Genomic DNA, 20,921 nt, shown 5'->3' on the forward strand with positions numbered 1-20,921 from the left:
TGGACAGATATGAATCTCCCTCAAAATATAATATATTGACAAAATAATTTTTTTTTGGCATGATTTTTCACTTGTTTAAAAGTAAAAAGAAACATGTAAAAAAAAATATTACTTTGTGATTTAATAATTCATGCATCAGAGGGCTAATATGTTGATTTGCTGCTCAGAAAACATTAATATTTTTGTGGAAACCATGATACTTTTTTAAAATTCTTTGATGAATAGAAGATTCAAAACTACAGCATTTATTTGAAATAAGTTTTTTTTTTTGTAACATTGTAAATGTCTTTATTTTCACTTCTGATAAATTTAATCTTAACAGCAAAATATAAAAACATGATATATAAATTCCAGCATAAATCATTTAATTATAAGCATTAAATTATATTAACAATCTGTGACAACTTGCCCCAACCTGACATTCAAAATGCCTTATAAACATGCACACACTATGAGAGATATTCTACATGTATTGTTTGTAAGTCTTTTAATTTTTATTATCCGTTTTGACAAGCTTTAGTGTATTACGCTTGGCAAGAGTGAATTTGTGTAGGTGCAGAAGGCTCCAAACTCAATAACCCAGCATAACAAATTTCCCCTGTTGGGCCTGTTCCCCTCCCCAGCTTCATCCAGAATATGATTTTATTTTAATAACAGTATGTCTGCTTCTCGCCGTGTTATAAATCAGCAGATCACAGGACAGAAGTGGGGCTGAACGCTCAACTCATCCCCTCCAGACACTTTCCCTTCCTCTGAACATCACCTGTGTTCCCACCAATAAAAGAGTAGCAAAAATCATCTCTCGCCTCAGACCTCACCCACCTCTAACTCTGCTTCTTTTGACTGATAAATGGCTTTCTTTTCCCCCTCTCAACTTTAATTGTATGCTCTTTTCATCTTAATGTGATGTTTGTTTCCTGTCGTTTATTAGGCGGTGACTGGGAGCTTCACAGCTATAATTTTCGATTCGGGGGGTTGTCAGAACTGAAGCAGGTGGAAGAACCGCTGGATCATCTGCCAGCTTTATCGTGGAGAGCAGAGGGTGAGGTTTCCTCTGTATTGTACTGTAATTGTCGCTGTCATTCTTGAAATCATGGTTCCATATCAAGTTAATTGTGCTCTTTTTAATCTTTTTAAAATCAACGTTTCAAAATGCATTTTTTCATTCAAATAAGACCACAAACAGGTACTACTTAAAGGATTAATTCACCCAAAAATGAATATTTGCTGTAAATGTACTCACCCTCAGGCCATCCAAGATGTAGATGAGTTTGTTTGTTCATGGGAACAGATTTGGAGAAATGTAGCATTTCATCACTTGCTGACCAGTGGATCCTCTGCAGTGAATGGGTGCCGTCAGAATGAGAGTCCAAATAACTGATAAAAACATCACAATAATCCACACCAATCCAGTCTATCAATTAACATCTCGTGAAGTGAAAAACTGTGTTTGTAAGAAACAAATCCATCATTAAGGTGTTTAAAATAATCCGTAATAACGCTTCCTCCTTTGAAAAAGTACATCTCCCTTTGTCCTCCCACATCAAAATCCACCGACATATTTGGTAAAAGCTTTTGCTTGTAAGCGTTGCTTGATCTGTGCATTTTTCTCTTCTGATTCAGACACGGTGATTTTTTTCTTTGGAGAAAGCAAAATTATGTATAGAGTATGTTAGCAGGAAGCAGCGGTTTCAAGTTTAAAACGTCTTGATGGATTTGTCTCTTACAACATGCAGATTTTCACTTCATGAGATGTTAACTGATGAACTGGATTCACATGGATTACTTGTGAATTATTGTGGTGTTTTTATCGGATGTTTGGACTCTCATTCTGACGGCACCCATTCACTACAATGGATCCATTGGTGAGAAAGTGATGTAATGCTATATTTCTCCAAATCTGTTCTGATGAAGAAACAAACTCTACACCTTGGATGGCCTGAGGGTTAGTACATTTTTGCTAATTTTCATTTTTGGGTGAAGTATTTCTTTAATACATGTTCCTGGTTTTATTATCAATGATTCATCATTGGTGCACGTTGTTCCAAAAATAAAATGTTGGTCTGATCTTTAAACAGAATAATAACTTGTTCTGCCAGTGACGTAAGAATATAAATAACACCTGCGTGGTGCCGCCCTTGAAGTCTTCGACTTGCATCCTGCTATCATGTCTTATGAGCACTCAGAATCACAAACATTTTATTTTTCAGCCACAGATGACATTATGATAAGGCAAATTGGCTGATGACACACCAAAAAACATTACCAGTTGTATCTGTGATTTAAATGTTGTTTGTAAAAAATATTTAATTTTTATATGATATACAATAATGGCTGCCAAGGGAGAAACAGCCTGCAGACTTTTCATGATTTTTCATTATCCTGTCCATTTCTGATGGATGAAATCACATTCCACCTCACATTTTTTTCTCACAGGATATACTATGGAATTACTTAAAAATATATCAGTTTACTAAAGTAAAATGTGAATGCCATTTTTATATTAGAATTCAGTGATTTTAAGATAACAAGTACATGTATCGTTTTCATGCAATTTTTTTTTTAATCATCTAGAGTCAGTATCATATTGAAACAGTATAAATAATTTAAAGAGCAAATCAGCTAATTTACCTTCCACTTTATAGGTCATTCCCATCTTCAGATTACAGTTGAACCAAATTATTAATCCACAGTTCCTGATCAATAGCAATGCATGCATGAGCGTCACAGCAAGAGGGCAATCTTTTCTGAATTTCCCTTCTGAAGCCAACAGTCTAATTCTCCTCTAGATTAGCAGCGCACTGATAAATTATGCTGTGTTATGGATACATTCCTGGTCCTTCAAGGTTATATAACATTCAATATGCAGTAGAAGAGTGAGAGACAACTAAATTCAGGTCAGGACACAGCAGGACGCTTTCCTTTTCATGTTTGATCCAGAGGGGTCACTTCTGCAAACTCATTAAGACAGAAATGCAAATGATCTTCTCTTTCACGATATTTCTCTTTTTAAAAAAAAAAAAAGCCAATTATTGTGCCTACTTACTGTAAAAGAAAAATACTAGGCAAGAGCTGTGCCTTTAACGAGCAGCGTACATAGTTTAGATGTTTATGTTAAATTATGATTTCTAACAGTCTAATGTCCAGTGATGATGCAATGCTCGGTTCTTAAATGATGTATAAGCTGTGTACGTTTTCCTTTGAAGTCTCTCTGAAATGTGGGTAGTTGTACGTTCTTGTCCTTATGATCAGGTCAAATCTCACATGCTAGGAAATACGGTGAATTGGACTTCTATTCTGATTACATACATAATTGTCTATATTATATATTGTGTTTTTGCTATTTTGTACATTATCTATTTCTTTATTATTCTTTTTATTATCTGTGTCCTGTCCTGTCGCTGTCATTGTGTTGCACTGTGGAGCTTCTGTCACTATAACAAATTCATCAGATGTGTAAACATACCTGGCAATAAAGCTCATTCTCATTCTCTCTCTCATTCTCATTATTTGCCGTAATATACTATTTGAGAGAAACAGAGCTGGATTCCTCTACAAAGACACTTGACTAAATTGTATTAAAACTTGCATTTAAAATATTGCTGTTATCACTGTTCATAAACATTTATTCATTAGCCAGATACGTATTTAAAATAACTTATAATGCATTCAAGGTATACATTTGATCAGTATGTGTGCATTGCTGGTATTGATGACAGAATTACATAATTTTGTTTCTGTATGCCCACATTTGATTAGGCCCACATTTTTACTATTAAATACATAAATGATTTATGGACTTAAAATTTAAAATTTTGTTAATTTTTAGGCTTTTAGTATATTTTACTTTACATTTTTTTAAATATTTTTTATTAGATTTATTTTTTTTTTTATATATTCACAGTTCAAACATGCATGTTTTGATCTTTCTGGCAGCCTTGATGTATTTCATATTCTCTATTCACAGTTATGTATGTATGCATGTATTTATTTATTTTAATTCAAAGCAGCAGTGCATTCATAGTCAGGGCTGGGGAGTAATGAACACTTTGCATTCAGTCAACAGATCCATACGAATCATGCATGAAATAAAAGTTTATAAAGTCAAACGATAGCTTTGTGTGTCTTTATTCATTCGAAATGTTCTAGAATATACAAAACAAGGGGAGTCCGTTTTTAGCTATTATGCTGCCCGCAGTTGGAACCAGCTTCCAGATGAGATCAGATGTGCTAAAACATTAGCCACATTTAAATCCAGACTCAAAACTCATCTGTTTAGCTGTGCATTTGTCAAATGAGCACTGTGCTACGTCCGAACTGATTGCACTATGTATAATCATTTTCTATTCTTAACTGTTTTAAATTATTAAATCAATTTTTGAATCATTTTGTTCAATTTTTTTTTAATTCCTTGTTTTTATTGTTGTGATTATTATTATTTTTAATGACTATTTCACTTCCTTTTATGTAAAGCACTTTGAATTACCACTCTGTATGAAATGTGCTATATAAATAAACTTGCCTTGCCTTGCCTTGCAAGGCCTAGATCATCTTTGGCGTTGTTAAAATGCAATGTTAAAAAATGCAATTTAAGAGAATTTAATAATTTAAGAGAAAACATAAAAACAAGACATTAAGTTAATATGTTCCTATGTGTTATATAGCTTAAGTATTTCAAAGTATTCTAAAGTATTTAGATTAAGTTACTAAACCTGGGTAATCTAACGAAATACATTACTGATTACTTTTTAAAGCATATATTTTGTAATCTGTAGTGAAATACATTTTAAAAGTAACCTTCCCAGCCCTGTTCATAGTATACATTTCATCAGTATATGTGCTTATAATCAATCTGTAGATAATTCTAGCTTGCAATACCTTTAAAAATTAACTAGTCATTTTATTTTCTGCTACTAAAACATATTTATTTATTTAAATACATTAAAAAATCTTGTCAGTGCAGACACATATGTGTCCAATAATTGTCCTGTATCTGTTATTTTCAATTAATAAATGTTCTGATCTTGCTGGCTCAGAACTGTGGCATGCCTTGATGCACTTTATATGGAGCCTTACATTTAAATAACCAAGCATTAAAATAAATCCTCACGGTTTACAATAACAACACATCTGTCCTGCTATGCATACATTTCATTTTAAACGTGAAAGGTTCGATTGTTATCCCAGAAGCCAGTCTCAGTGAGTGAATGTGCGAGTGTGTGTGTGTGTGTGTGTGTTTTAAGGCTCAGTTTTCCGCTACACTCTGGAATGTGGCCAGGCCCGTCTCTCTCTTTCTCTCTCCCGCTCTCTCTCTTTTGAATCCACATTCGGCTTCCAAATCCAAAGCCTTTGATCTTTCTCGCTGTGTCTCCTTTACCCGGAAGAGAACCGTCGCTTTCCCTCTCAGCTGGGATGAAGGCGCGCGTGGAAATGTTGGCCCGTCTCCATCCTCACGCCATATATGGTCATACAAAGGCTGGGGATGAAAGAGGCCGCCGCCGCCAGATCAAAGGCAGCCACGGCTCCGCCCACTGACCCCACCTCCGCCTGCTTTATAAAGATCTGCCTCCTACTCCAAACTTATTCTCACGCAAGCCGCAGAAACACTTCCCAACGTTTTTCTTCCCCCTTCTTGTTTTCTGATACATTGAGGGAGGGCTCCTTTAATTTATCTGGTTTTGTATATTTGAATCTTGCGAGCAGATTTTGTAGCTGCTTACATTTATGCTTTATTTATCGTAAGAATTTCATAAAGTTAATGTGATAATTTGACAAAAATGGTTAAATTAAAACTTGTGTTTTTATGTTTTCAATTAAATACTGCTGATAATATATATATATATATATGGATATTCTAAAAGTGCATTGCGGGAGAAATTGTGTAGGCTAATTGATTTGTATGTCATTACCATTGGACATTTAAAACAAATATGCCTCGTCAAATTTCAGGGCAATATTCTTTATTTTTTATTTGAACGTTATCTAAAGGTTACTCATATGCAATAGAAATAGTTCGTAATGTAGGCTATATAAAATATATTTTCGAGTTTAAATGTGACCTCTAAGACCAAGTGAAATTACATAAGCTATATACAAAAACGTGGTATATCAAACACTAGGTGATTAAACAGTGTATGTTTTATAAATAAGCTTAATTACATGAAATATTTAAATTTAGATTACCTTGAGAACAAAAGAAGCATTCAGGTCAACATCAAGTATTCATTAAATCGAGCAATATGCATGAAAAAAATGGACTAATAAGATGACTAAGATGAAAACAACTTCCTAGATCTTTTCAGACGGAATCTCATCTTCAATACGATTCATGCATTTACATTTTGCATCTTTGATGTCACCCTTTGCAACGTAATGCAGACCAATGATTAAGCTCGTAGTATGTTTTTTTCCCGTTCACATTGGCATTTGTTGTTGTTGTTTTTCATTTGTTTTTTTATTCAAATTATTATTTATTATGATCGTTTATTAACTCGTTTATTAAATTGTGCCTCAAATTTTTATATAGTAATATTTGTCAGCTATTTTTCTACTGTTGATTTACACTATTTAGTACTGGTAACACTAATAGAAAAAAAGAGAGCAATGCACATTTTGATTTTTAAGTGGTAATCAAATGTAGTAGTTCAAATCTAATTATTAACAATCATGTATTATATTATATTATATTATAACCCACCATCACCATTCCCACCTTTAATTTTAATAAATACAATTCAAAGAAGCAAACGTGCAAACAAAAAATATAGCCTAAATAGCCTACATAAAACATATTTTAAAATCATAAGAGGCCTTTACAATTTTGTGCAATATTTGTGGTTCCATTGGAAGTGCATTGGGAACAGTTTCAACCCTCATGATATTTCAAATTTTTTAAACATTAATATGAAAAGCTTGACTGAACATTATATGTAAAATTGAACAAAAGCACCTGCTGATTCGGATGAAGCCAGTTCTGTTATTCAACATTAATTAATATGTTCCCAAATCACTTCAGATGTGTCCCGTAAATCCTATATTTTACACAGATAATGCATGATAGTGATTTCACTCCTGAAGCTCATTTCTAATTGGTTCATCTGACGGTGTTACGACACTGTTTTCGTTTCCAACAGCCCCAAAATGAATCGGAGAACAGCACTGGTGTCTCCTACCTCCACATTTTGCGCTCTCTGTCCATTTGTTGGAAGCAATGTATAAAATCCCCCTTTACTTTCCTCAGGAGTGTCAGTCAATGCATGTGCGCGCGCGTGTGTGAGTGAGATGTCAATCAAAGCGGCGGCTTCTCTTTCATCTCTATAGTCAGTCAGAGATCAGGGGGAGGAGTACAGCACTACACTCTCTCCAGCCCAACATTACTCTCAGTCTCTGCTGAGCGCATTTCTGAAGAGGGACACCTTTTTACCCAAGAAACCAAACGGGAATGACACACAGCATCTGAACTCCAGCACTTTTTTTTTTTTTTCTCTTGTTTTCTTGAGTCGGATTTTTTGAACAGTCAGAACTGTCCTGCGTTCGACTTACACTTCTAACTTTTGCTTTTAAGAACACCACAGGAGTCGTACTTTAACTTTTAAAACACCCAGCGTCGCTATATTGCGTTTCCCCTCTGGATTCCCGAGTGCTGCCGTAGACCAAACACTCGCACGCGCGTTTGGAGTGCGCCAGCTGAAATTATACGGGGGTTTTCTGTCTAACGCCTTCGCTTTCCAGGCGTTTGTAGGGTGAGGAGGACTTTCAATCACCCGAGAAATGCCGCAGTTGTCAGGTGGAGGAGGCGGCGGGGACCCGGAGCTCTGCGCCACCGATGAAATGATCCCGTTCAAAGACGAGGGAGACCCGCAGAAGGAGCAGATCTTCGCGGAGATCAGCCACTCCGAGGAGGAGGGAGACTTAGCGGAGATCAAGTCATCTCTGGTCAACGAGACAGAAATCAGTCCCAACAGTAACAATCACGACGTGAGTACGCCTCAAACGCAGGTTGAAGGTCCTGCACCATCTCCATCAAACTTCATGTGTCCAGTTGTTGGGAAGTTGGGATTTGTTTTCAGAATGAAGAGTCGTGTTGATATTTTAACCTCAGTTCTGTGAGTGTGTGAGAGAGAGAGAGTGTGTGTGTGTGTGTGTGTGTGTGTGTGTGGCTTAAATGGCAGAGCCACACGTGTTAAAGTCAACAAACTCATTTTAACCCACAGTCCTTATTTAAGCAAGAAAAAGGACTAAAAGGGCCACGATGATCAGTATTTGTTTTAATCATCACATAAATTAAGATAGCTTTTTATATTTTTATTTGTTCAGGATTTTTATTTATTCAACCAGTTAACGATATTTTTTGTTTGTTTAAAAAAAAAAAAACACAGTCGTTATTTAATTGTCAAGGAAGGCAGTGTTGATCAATATTTTAGTTTTTTACTGATCATCACAAACAAAACAGTAGCTTTTAAATGGATTTTTATTTAAAATTTGTGTAAGATTATATTTATTTAGTTTATTCGACAATTCATGTTAAACAGTTATTAAAAAGAATGTAAAAATAATAGTGCAATGCTGCTACCCCTACTACTAATAACGTTACATTTTTGTTGTTGTTATTGTAATTTTTGAGATTTTTAATAATTGTTTATTAAAGTCTGCCAGATAATGGGTGCAATATGCACATATTTGAATATTTCTGAAAAAGCTTATTATGCCTCTGATTGGTTTATTGTAATTTATTTTACAATTAACCACAAAACTGCAACATGCTTTTTAAAAAAAAAAATAATAATAAATTCATTGATATTAATTTTTAATACGTATTAAAAATCAGCACACCCTGTTTATGGTGGTGACAGCGTAATTTGCCTGTTCTTATTTAGGCTAAATTACATATTTTCAATTTCACACAAAAGAAAAGTAAACAATTATTTCAATGAAACAAAATGGAAGTCTATATCCATCAGAAATTTGTGAAGCAGTTGTCAGATTTGCGTGCTGGTGTAAATTCGTTTGAGTTTATTTTTTGTGTTTCTCTGATCGTGTGCTTTTTTCCATTTCTACTTGGTCATGTGCATCAAGTAAATTGAACTAAAGAATAATAAGATGCTTTGCTTTATTAATGAAATGTATTTCCTCCTGGCATCAACAGCATGCAGGGTTACAGCTTGACATGAGAAAGAACAAACTGATGGGCTGAATGTTAATTGGGAAAGCAGTGCAGATCCCTCACTCTGCTGGAAGGCACCCAGAGGGAGCTGAACTCCAAATGGAGTTTATTTCCCGGCACTTCTGATTCATAATGCGGAGTGAACGAGAATAGTAGCGAAGCCTTTCTTTTTCCTTCCTCAAGATACCGCATTTGTGGTCGGTCTCCACAGCAGAGGGAAAATTACTGAGTTAATCAATGTATAAAAAAATGCAAGTTATCTTTTCCTTATGGATGCCTTATGCTAAAAATATGATAAAACATACCTTATTTTGTCAGCTTTGGTTTAAGGATTGAACAAATTTTTCTTCGGAAAGCAGGAGTGCTGGAAAAACAAAAGCAATAACATTGCACGTTAGAAATTAAGTTGTTAATATCTCTCTCCTACATTTTTGAACAGGCAGCTAGACAGTCCCAAATAACACCAGACTCTTATCATGAGAAGCACAGGGACCATCCGGATGATGGTAAGTCATATGGCTTGGGAAAAATGTGTAATATTATTAAATCCTTGATTTGGTGTAAATTAGAATTTTTATTATTATTTTTTTCTTAACAGCATGCTTTACAAAATCATAACATTTTCATTCACTTATGTTAAAACATGCACTTGCAAAGAAATACATTTATTTATATATATTCTCTTTTTAAGATGTATTACAGCCCTAATGCATAACTGATTTAGTATTCTGAATATGCCTGTAATTATTTAGATTTGTTCTTTTAATTAATTGATTCTGAAGGCTTTGTGAAGGGAATTTCTCAGCCTACAGTCTGTTTGGTGTCGAACACGTAATGACACGTGCCAGGGAAGTGCCCCATCTTCCTCTGACACGCTGGCCTCCAAACACACCGTCTGAGACGCTATTGTCAAGACCAGCATGTTGCTGTGATGGCCCGGAGTTCATTTGATCTCTGTTTGCACCCGGGTCTTTTTTACGCCGGGCAGGGCGCTGGGGTCACAGTGAAGTGACTTGATTGTCTTTTCCCCTTTGTTCTCTGCTTGCTGTGAATTAGGATGCAAATTTTCAGCTAAACACTTCACTGGCCTCAAAACGGCTCCCCCGTTTTAGATACCGTTAGGAACTGCTTGGTTTCCTGTTTAGCTTGCATTTCTTGCATTTTTAAAAATGTGACATTTGGTCAGGAAGTTAATTTTGATTTATTTTATTGGCACTGAACGTTTCAAGAGTCATGCGTACTTTAGTTTAGTGGCTGGACTACGTAAAATACATTTAAACTGCGAAAATATGGGAAATCTTATTCATTCAAGCTTCCTTATTTTGTTCTCTAACAGGCAAGCTTCAAGACATGTACAGCAAAGGCCACCCGTACCCCAGTTACCCAGGATACATCATGATGACCAATATGAACAATGAACCCTACATGAACAACGGCTCTCTCTCGCCTCCCATTCCCAGAACGGTGAGTGTTATCTAGTGCTGTTCGCTCCTGAGCCCTCGCTGTCCAACATTGACATTTTTCACTTTATTTTATCTTCCCTCGTCGTAGCGTGCAGCTCGGGGTTATGATGTTAGTTTCTGATTGGCAGCGTGTCTGTGTCTAATGCTCTGGCCCATATCTGCTCGTACTGTCTATACGTTTTAGTGTGGCAGATTAAAAAATTGTATTTTGAACAGACTTGCACACTTATGCATAAATGTATAGAAGTTACAGACGTTTGCCATCTCGATTATTATATAAAACAACCGCTGATGGAAGGAGGGGTGGGGGTAAAAAAAAAAAAAGATGGTGGATACGCTAGCAGCTGTCCACCCTAATCCTGTTTGGTAGTTTTTGTGTGGTTAAGACTCCCTGTTTGGCAGTTGACTGGTGCCTGGAAGAGACGGCCGCTGCAGGCAGTCTGTGAGCCCGATGAGAGACAGGGTTTTCTCCGCTGAGCTCATCTCATCCATTGTTTGCACAGCTCTGAATTCAGCTCCTTTATCAGTCTGCGGCCGTGCGATTATATTTCGGTTTTCGCCGCTGTGGCGACGGACGCCAAACAGAAGATGATGCTGCAGTTGACCTGTAGTTGCTCTAAGCTTTTGGGATAAATGGTTCTGACTTTAACATTTTTATTGTTTAGTTCTTTTTAAGCAGTTTTACTTAAGCATATGCATTGTTACACAACAAGATGTGGTTTAGCAGTTTGTTGGCAATTGGGTCAGCAATGTACATCTGTGGGAATCCTTTGTGATTTAAAGCCTTCGCTTGGGAGGGATAAAAAGCAGAATTTTTAAAATACTGATGCAAATATTTTTGCAGAGGTGTTGCAGAATCATTTGCAACTTACCCAAATTTTGCCTTTTTTCACTCGGTGTGCAATAAAATCCCAATCATGCCGGATCCATTTCCTCAACCTCCTCTGCCTGTTGTCTCTCTCTCTCTCCTTTGCGGTGGCTCAAATATTCGGACACAGTATCTCCAAGGTCTGGGATCGGTTTTCAGCGAGATCAAAGACATCTTCTTTCCCCCCTTCCCCCCCTTCATTCCCCTGAAGTTTGGATTGATTTCCATTGGCCATGACATTCCAGTGCCTGAACTCCCACCCAGTCATGAAGCAGGCAATTTTGTGGTGGTCAGCAGATTTTTTTGGGGGGGTGTTGCTACCTGGTGAAACGCCAGCCAAATGGGTACAGTGTTCTACAGCACCCCCAGCAATAGTGGATATTGGCATCATGGTGCTTAGTGATCCATGAAAGCTTTACATGTTGCTCTAATCTGATGGACGACATCTGGAAATGGCATCCAGGGCTCCTTTGAGATGACTAACTTGGGGTCAGCAGATAATGTTTCCAGGTAAACACTGGGGCTGCATTGTCTCTGGTGCCTGTAGCTTTGAAGTTGTAATATTTTAACATTCATATGAAATGGCGAATTGGGAATTAAGACAACCTAGGCATTTCCTCCTTTTGAAATGATTTCCCTCGCGCCGGGACGTTTCATGTAGTTCCGCTTATCTCGGCCCCTTTTAATCAGTTGGAGAGAAGAATGGGGTGATGGGGTCCTGGATTTCATTGAATTGTATAATCTGTTCCCCATCCCCTCTCTTTCATTTCTTCTTCTTAAATTGGATTATTTAAAGTTCAAGCACAAAGTTTCATCTCAGTAAAAGTGTTTGAGATGTTAGATGTTTGACCTGTGACCCCTAAATTAGTTTAAATGTCCTCAGATTTTTCAGAATGTGCTGATCTGAAGGCTTCTTCACACCTAACGTGTTACGAAATAAATATCGAAAGAGGAAATGAGTAGTATACTCACATGAAGAGTAAACAAATATTTGTTGTAGTTAAATGAAAACCAAATTTACCCAGGTACAATAGATGGTGCTTTCAATGACAACCAAACTGACTTCAATATAGTGGTTCGTTTACTGCACTTTTCGCATAGATTTTGTATATTTATTTGCGAAGTTGTTATCAGCAGATTTGACTTACTCATCAAAGAATACAAACTTTATCATCGGGAATAATCATTTGTTTTATTTCAAATTTTTGTTTGACAAGATATGCATATTCTATGTGTGAAATTATCAGAGAAGAGCATTTAATAATTTGGCAAAAAAAGAAAATGATATATGGAAAATGATTAAATGCGTGGAAAGTGGGTTAATTTATCATTTAAGTAAACATGTTATCATAAAGGCTGTTTTGATGGTTAGTCTGCTCTCCATATGGATGGACCTCTACTGTAATACATGTGCTGGAGCTGCTGGTGGAGCAGCTTCAGTCCTTGTGCTGTTTTCCTCCCCCATCCTGACTGGCTTCTGGCAGTGGAGCTTGGGAAGAACCGACCCAAGATACACACTCGCACTCGCCCTGCTTTGATGTGGGATGTGACGGATCTCTCGGCGTGGACATGCCGTGGAATCACAAACCCCCCCAAACCCTGGCTTTACCTAAAGAGATTTCACACAGCTGGATCTTCAACTCTCGGTCTGTCCCTTTCTGCACCATTCAAAGAGACTACATTTCCCAGCAGCCCTTGTTTGTGATTTTCGTAACAATATTTAAGTAGCACATTTTCATCGCGTATTAATAGTTTTTAGTATTTGTTATTTACATCAAAATCTGCATTTCTAAACTCACCCATATGCCTCTCTGATGCTCTTTAAACACGTATCGTATCGTTTTTTGATGAAGCAAGCAAAGCGCACCGCCCCCACACATGGGTGATAAGGGGCAAACAAGTAGCCATATCATCTGCTGAGCAGGTCTGAACACCAGCGTGGCCTAGACCTCGCAGATTTCGGCAACCCACAGGCCCTTTGAAGTGCACTGGTACAGACCCAGGGTTTTTGAACAGAGGGCCATTGATACTGTGTTTACATCGGCCGGTTACCACAGCCATATTGAATCCATGTGTCGAATGTACAAAGCAAAAAGGCTGGCAGTGTTATTAGGTGATTTTTGAAAGGTTTGCCTCCATGGGGCATTTCACCCCCCTGAAATATTACTGTCAAACGACCCACTGAAATTTGTTAATTGAAACGTCTTTATAGTAGGACACTCCACAAATAAATAGCTTTTGTGTGTATTCAAGTAGTGCAGTTTATTGTTTATTATAGATGTTTATTTATCTTAGTTCTGCTAGCTAGTCCCATTTGCCTATGTCTCTTGTTTTTTTTATGCAATGTCAGGTTTATTAGACAAACATATATATATATATATATATATATATATATATATATATATATATATATATATATATATATATATATATATATATATATATATATATATATATATATATATATATATATATATATATATATATATATATATATATATATATATATATATATATATATATATATATATATATATATATATACAGGCTAGAACAATGAGCATTATTTCTTGACCTCTTAATGCATAGCTATTATGCAAACCAGCGGTAGCACCTGTTGATGATCCTGAGGGCACATGCAAGTGAAGTGCACCGTTGTGTTTTTGTCTTTGCGCCACAGTTGTCATCGCTTTTCCTGCATGTTATGTCTCCAGGCCTGGCTGTGACCTCCATCACCCTCCAGCGGCCTCTTTAAGCCCTGCTTTATTTTGACAACAGTAGCTGATGCTCTTGTCCCAGTCTTGGTTGTTTTTCTTTTGCGCTCATTTATTGTAGTTTTTAATGTGTGTTGCTTCATTTTGCGTATTCTCATTCGCAGTGTCATTTGAAGCTCGTTTAGTCTCGGATGACCAAAAATCCCCTTGTTTTTCTCATTTTACAATTGTTTGTTTGAGAAGCGACATTCGATGCATGTCAGTAACCCTCTTCTATCAAATCACTCTAGTTGTATGACTGTTGGAGATTACGTAGTATAGTTTTTGCGCTGCAGCGGCATGTAGAAACACGAGTGTCTCGTCAAACAGTCGTCATCTCAAGAGAAATCCGTCAGTGACAGTGATTGAAACTGCACTGTTTGCATGCATGCATCTCTGAACTTCATTTGCACGGCTTTTTACTGATCAATAGAGGCTCTGTGCCACTAGGTTCACTTTTTTTCATATTTTTCTGAAGCTCATTATTTTTTATCTTTTTTTTTTATTTTTTGCTGGGCTGTTTGCGTGTGGGGGTAAAGGAGCTTCACATGCTCCGTGGATTAGACGCCACTGAAATATTCATGCTCCCTGGTGTAGGAGTTTGGTAAAGGGTTTCTCTGAGTTACAGTACAAAAGATGGCTTGCCACCAGGCTTTATTAGCGAGGCTGTTTAATGGATGTGTAGATGCAGCCCCTTTCTCGCATGCACTCACTCCCTCTCTTTGTGTTGCACATCAAACCATCTCTCTGCCTCCGATTTCTCAGACTCTTTCTATTTCTCCTAGTCAGTCAGTCAGTCAGTCAAGTCGTGTTTGCAGCGGACGAGAGGGGAGGGCTTTGCTATCAGCTCTTTTTGTGTGGTCTCGGTCATAAAAAACACCCTGTTCTTTGAATGTGAAAAGAGCCTGTCTTTAATTTTTGGGAAACTCATAAAAGTTTGTCGCTCCTTTCATATCTGCCGCAGAATTGAAAACAAATGCTTCCTTTTTTCATCCGCCTTTGAACTGGCCAATTATGGAGTTGTGAAAATAAAAATCACCCTGTCAATCTCTCCTGCTCCCTCTCCTCCTTTTTTACTCCTTTCTTTTCCAGCTTTTTCATTTTAACTCCGCTCTTTGATATCCCTCCTTCGCTCCCTTGTTTTTGTCTTCCCTTCTCACTCGTTTGTGTCGAAGGTGTGCGTGTGTGTGTGTGTGTGTGTGTGTGTGTTGGGGGATCAGTGATGTCAAAGTCAAAACCGAGAGCATTAAGAAAACTGGCGAAATGCAATCCAGCTGCAATCCGACATGACGCTGGAAAAAGGGGGCTGTGGAGCAGAGAGCTGCGGCGTATTCCCAGGGCGCACAACTGCTCGCGGCCTTGGCTTTGATCTCTTCAAAGCCTTCTGCCTCCTACTAGATGAAGAGTCTTGGCTTCGTTTCGTGAACGCTGGAGAGAGAGAGAGAGAGAGAGAGAGAGAGAGAGAAAAGGGGAGGGTGAGCGAGTGATGGTGTGGGGAATTAGAGGGGGTTGTTGTGCATAGAAACGGATGAGGATGGGGGGGGGGGAATGTAGAAAAAAAGTGACAAAGATACACTGAAAGAGGGCAGCAGGAAGTTAAAGGTGTCCTTTTGCCCTATTCTGGCCAAAATCAATCAGATTGTGGGAGTAATTACATGTAATTCAGCACAAGTCTCAGAGGGTTTTGTTACCTGAGGGACTCTGACCCCAGAAATGGAGCCCAGGCTGGAGAGGGAAGGGAGGGCCAGCGGAGGGAGGGAGGTGTTGAAAAGCAGGCTGCCCTGTTGCCGTCCAGCAGAGCAGAAAATGGGAGCACAATGCAGTGATTACCCTTGCAGATGTCCCCATATTTATGTCTGCGATGTTTTGGTGGCGTGGGCGGTGGGATTGTTACAGAGCTAACGAGGCCCTGCTATTGTAGTGGAGCGTGTGCCTGGTTGTGCCCCCTCCGCAACCCCAACACCCCCACCCCCAACCTCCAGGCTTTCCCACATTAGACTGTAACGGGGCAACTATCCCGCCCCTGGAGGTATGCAATTTGTGAAAAATACACTTAAGATGTTGATGGCAACATAAACACATTATCCTATGGGTGGAGATTTTTTTTAAGTGGCCAATAGAGAGGGGCGTCCTGTAGCCAATGTGATTGCAATATATAAGCTACATGATATCATTTAATAATGACAAATGAGATGTGCACAAAATTGCTAAAATTAATTTTTATGCATGTATGTTTATAATGTAGAAATTTACATAAACATCAATAAAATATATAAAAATGTGTTTTTTTATTGCAGAAATTAATTTTTGTACATCAGTGTTTATAATATCAATTTAAATGAAAATCAATAAAATATATTAAATGTTTTTATACAAAAACAAGTCATTTTAAAAATACATTGTTATATATTCTAAACATTACGTTTGAGGAATTTAATAATTAGATTGATCAAAAGTGACGGTACAGACATTTAGAATGTTTTCATTAATCAAAGAATCCTGAAAAAATGTGTAATGGTTTCCATAATAATATTATTAAGAGGCACAACCAGTTTCAGCATTGATAATAAGATTTTCTTGAGCAACAAATCAGCATATCAGAATGATTTCTGACGGATCATGTGACACTGAGCACTTGAGTAACGATGCTGAAAATTCAGCTTTGCATCAGAGGAATAAATTACATTTTAAAATATATTCAAATAGAAAACAGTTATTTCAAATTGTAAAGAAATACACAATATTGCTGCTTTTACTGTATTTTGAATCAAATGAATGCAGTCTTAAGGATAAAAATATATATTATTATATACATACTAAATATATACTATATAATACTACATTCTTTTTGTTTTCCCCATGTTTATATGCTTATGTTCATGCTAAGATCACAGTTTACACAAAACCATAATCAGTGCTCCTCATGTCAGGCCATTGTTAATAAGGTTCATCAGACAAATTGACTGCTCTGTCCCTTTGATCTGATCTTTCATCTCTGAGTCTGGGCTTCTGCATTACTGATCCTGATCTCCACAGACCTGTATTGGGATGTTTTTCTTTTTTTTGTTTGTTTTTTTCCCTCTATCGCTAATTGATTTGAATCCACGTGGAGTGTTCATTTGTCACTGAAGGGTCCTTCACAAACGTATAGAGCCTCTGATATGAGACTGCATGTCCAAACACAGTCTTTTCTGTATTTTTAGGACATCTGCTATTATTCACCCGCTATTTTGTTGTATGATATGCTCACTTTTTCTCAAGCTCGTTCTCGGTGCGGATGTAAGACCTGAGACAAGTAGCACTTTGTTTACTTTCCTCAGTTGTTTGATGCTGGATGATGAAACCTATAAAAATACTCCGCAAGACTGCATTCGCTCGTCTTTGCCTTTGTGCCTTCATACCAACCTCTCTCAACCCCTAGTTATTAACAGCATCTGTGCCTCCCAAAGGATGTGCATAGGTAATAATAAAATTCAATTTACAGCTTAGTACGAGACTGTACGCTGTGCTGATGCTGGGCCTGGCAATGCTAACAGTAAAACTTGACTGGACACACTTGACTGAGTTTGTTTCTCATCTTTTGATCGAAAGCCTTTTGCTTAAATGCTTACAATTATTTTTGTACATGCATGTCTAGTTGATGTGAAATGATTTTGGGAAGTTGTCAACCTGTGGAGAGTGACATGCTGTACTTTTTGTTGTAATTCTAATGCGTTTGGTTTTTATGGCATCTTATTAATTGAGTTAAAAATTCCATTTAGAAATTTCTAGTAAATTTTATAATTATAAAATAAACAGCAAATAACACATTAAATGAAATTTGACATTTTGAAGAAGAAAAACTGAAAAAGTGTTGTCTTGTTAAACGTGCCCCAATGATCTTTGTTCTATTTACAAATTTTTGTCACTGTTCATGGAATTTGTACTGTTAGTTTTAAAACTGTTTCTCACACCATTCAAAATGATCCATTGAAGCCAAAAAGTGATTTAAAAACTGAAAGAATTGGTGATCAGTTATAGGACCTAAGATTGAATGTCCTATACAAATAAAGTATTGATAGATTTCTTTATTTTAAAAATGTTCAGAACATTTTTGTGACTACGGAAGTGCTATTTGATAGCTTTGATGACTCCGTATTATTCCAAAATGTACAGTGTTTGGACTTTTGACTGTCGTGGACTGGCTGTGTATAGAATTATAAAGATAGGTAGAAGCAACTGATGCGTTGGTGAGATTTGAAGATGGGTTTAAATATCTTTACAGGGAAGGTTTGAAGCTATATTTCAAATGATCTAGCATTTAAGCATTTTATATGAACACAAATGCAATAATATCTCATCTATTGTCAGTTTCAGTCCTTTTGAGAATAGACCTTAGGGCTACACGCCATATTATTGACACAAACAACCGTTGTAAGACGTTTAGTCAATAAAAGATTGAAAAAAGGTTTTGCACAAATTTCCTTGTTAGCTGCATAACAGCTACAAATCATAAGTTGCTATTTGCTATTGCTAGTCAGTTGAATTACAGAAAGGTGATTATTTCTTATTCTTGAAAGTATTTTATTGGACAAAAATTTGTCAGAGTGCAATATGAGTTATCTTTTTTTTGTCAGTTTTAACAGAAAGCTGTAAATGTCTAAAGGGATAGTTCACCCAAAAATGAAAATTCTGTCATTAATTACTCGCCCTCATGCTGTTCCAAACCCGTAAGACCTTCGTACAAATACAAAAAGTATTCTCGTAGCTTCATAAAATTATGGTTAAACCACTGTCACATGGACTATTTTAATGATGTCCTTACTATCTTTCTGGGCCTTGAACTTGTCAGTTGCATTTGTTGCAGTCCTACTCGCCCCGCTCCGAGCGGGTTTCGAACCGCGGTCTCCGGCGTGGGAGGCAGGCGCTCTAACAAGGAGGCTAAAGGCCATGGCCTCTAGCATCAGTCACTAGAGCGCCACTTGAGATCGGGGAGTGAGGTTTTACCTGCACAGCACTCACCCGCTGGCCTCTGCTACACATTGCTGTCTATGGAGCATAAGAAAGCTCTCGGATTTCATCAAAAATATCTTGACTTGTGTTCTGAAGATGAACGAAGGTCTTTATGGGTTTGGAACGACATGAGGGTGAGTGATTAATGACAGATTTTTCATTTTTTGGGTAAACTATCCCTTTAATGCATTTATTTACTTGAATTTTTTCACTTTAAGAAGTAAACCAGCACAAATCTAAATATAATCTGATTGGCTGTGATTTGTGTAGCACATTGTAGAGTTTCAGGACTTTGTAGTTTTTGGAAAGCTCCTTCCAGGAAGCATCTGTCTCACACGTTAATGGTATAATTCATATTCCAGCAGAATACTCTAGATAGGTTTGCACTGAGATTTATACCTGGTCTTTGATCAATATTTAGGTATCTAAATGGCATACATCCATGGAAAATGGTGCTCAGGCTGCTGATGCATTATGGATTTAGTTTGCAATTATTAGAGTTATTTTGAGGATTAACCTAACTGCATTAGAGTTACTGACGGATGGTTTCTCAGCTTGATCTGTATCTACACACCCAAGATGTTATGTGAGTTACGAACTCATTCTGAGATTGAACATTAATTCAAATCTTCTTGGAAATCCGGCACATGATGCCTTTATGTACACTTCTGTTTTTCCATCTGTCATGTAATGGACAGTGCACCCAATCCCAACTCAAGGGTTAGGCTAATTTTCTGAATCTTTATCAAACAAAAGCCAGTTTTCTTTTTTTGGTTGGACCAGAACCAAAAAATCACAGAGAGTCAGGAAAACAAAGACCTTGTGTACGTTTGCATACTCCTCCACTGCGTCTCGCCTTGTTTGCACACAGCCCATGTTTTGTTTGCTTTAGACAGGACAATAGTCACAAAAGTGCTCCTTCAAAAGTATCGAACAAGGGAGGTGCCTGTCCTGCGTGTGAGCTGACTTTCAAGAGCTCGTTGAAGTGCTCCTCAGTCATGCGTGGGTTGGGAGAAGTCATTTGTTCTCCGGGGATTATTGTGCGAGTGTGTGTGCGCTCTCAGACTGAGGGTTTTCACTGGCTGATGCTAAATTGAAAAGCAGTTGTGTTGAGGTTAACTAGCTAATTCCCTAACAATGTCGGGAGGCCACATTTATATGAGAGGTTTGTGCGTAATGCGGTATTGTCCTACCTATAAGCAAAACAGTGCGACAAAGGCTTTACGCGATAAAAGATTGAAGATGTAGGGTTGTTACAATTGATCCCTCTGCTTTATTGAGATGTATTCAGTCTTGAATCTGTCAGAACAGGTTCTGTTTCTTGCAGCCTTTGACTGAGTAATGTTTACTTTAAAGTATCTCTGCAAACTGCACAAATAATGACCACAGAGACTATTCTTGTCTTGTTTGGCTACGTTTCAAGTATAAGTGATCTCTGGAAATAACTGACAATTATTTTTTTATTGTTTGGAAACAGTGATTCCTCAAATCATACAGCGTTTTGTTTTTTTTTGTTTTTTTTAGGACAAGTGTGCTGTTGTTATTTTTTTTCTTCTTAAACCTCGATTAAACGGATATCTTATAACTCAGATCCCTCCTTTATTATAAGTTCATATTTAGTGACCAGAACATCATAGAGACTTAGGCCAGTATGCAATGACCCAGATCACTATAGTAAAAAC

The 20,921-nt window shown here is 37.3% G+C and overlaps 1 protein-coding gene across 2 annotated transcripts in view; it reads left to right on the forward strand.

Annotated features, from left to right (window-relative positions):
- The first annotated feature begins 5,877 nt into the window (after positions 1–5,877).
- The window catches only part of lef1 (lymphoid enhancer-binding factor 1), a 49,947-nt gene continuing 34,903 nt past the window's right edge, over positions 5,878–20,921 (forward strand). The window contains exons 1-3 of one of the 2 annotated variants that reach the window (XM_058792265.1): positions 5,878–7,977; positions 9,603–9,669; positions 10,500–10,627. In XM_058792265.1, the coding sequence (XP_058648248.1) occupies positions 7,771–7,977; positions 9,603–9,669; positions 10,500–10,627 (402 nt within the window). In that variant the 5' untranslated portion in view covers positions 5,878–7,770. The remainder of the gene's footprint in view (positions 7,978–9,602; positions 9,670–10,499; positions 10,628–20,921) is intronic. The other variant, XM_058792255.1, reaches the window with a different exon arrangement.

Source organism: Onychostoma macrolepis, chromosome 01 (genome assembly GCF_012432095.1).
Source record: "Onychostoma macrolepis isolate SWU-2019 chromosome 01, ASM1243209v1, whole genome shotgun sequence".
NCBI classification, from domain to species: domain Eukaryota; kingdom Metazoa; phylum Chordata; class Actinopteri; order Cypriniformes; family Cyprinidae; genus Onychostoma; species Onychostoma macrolepis.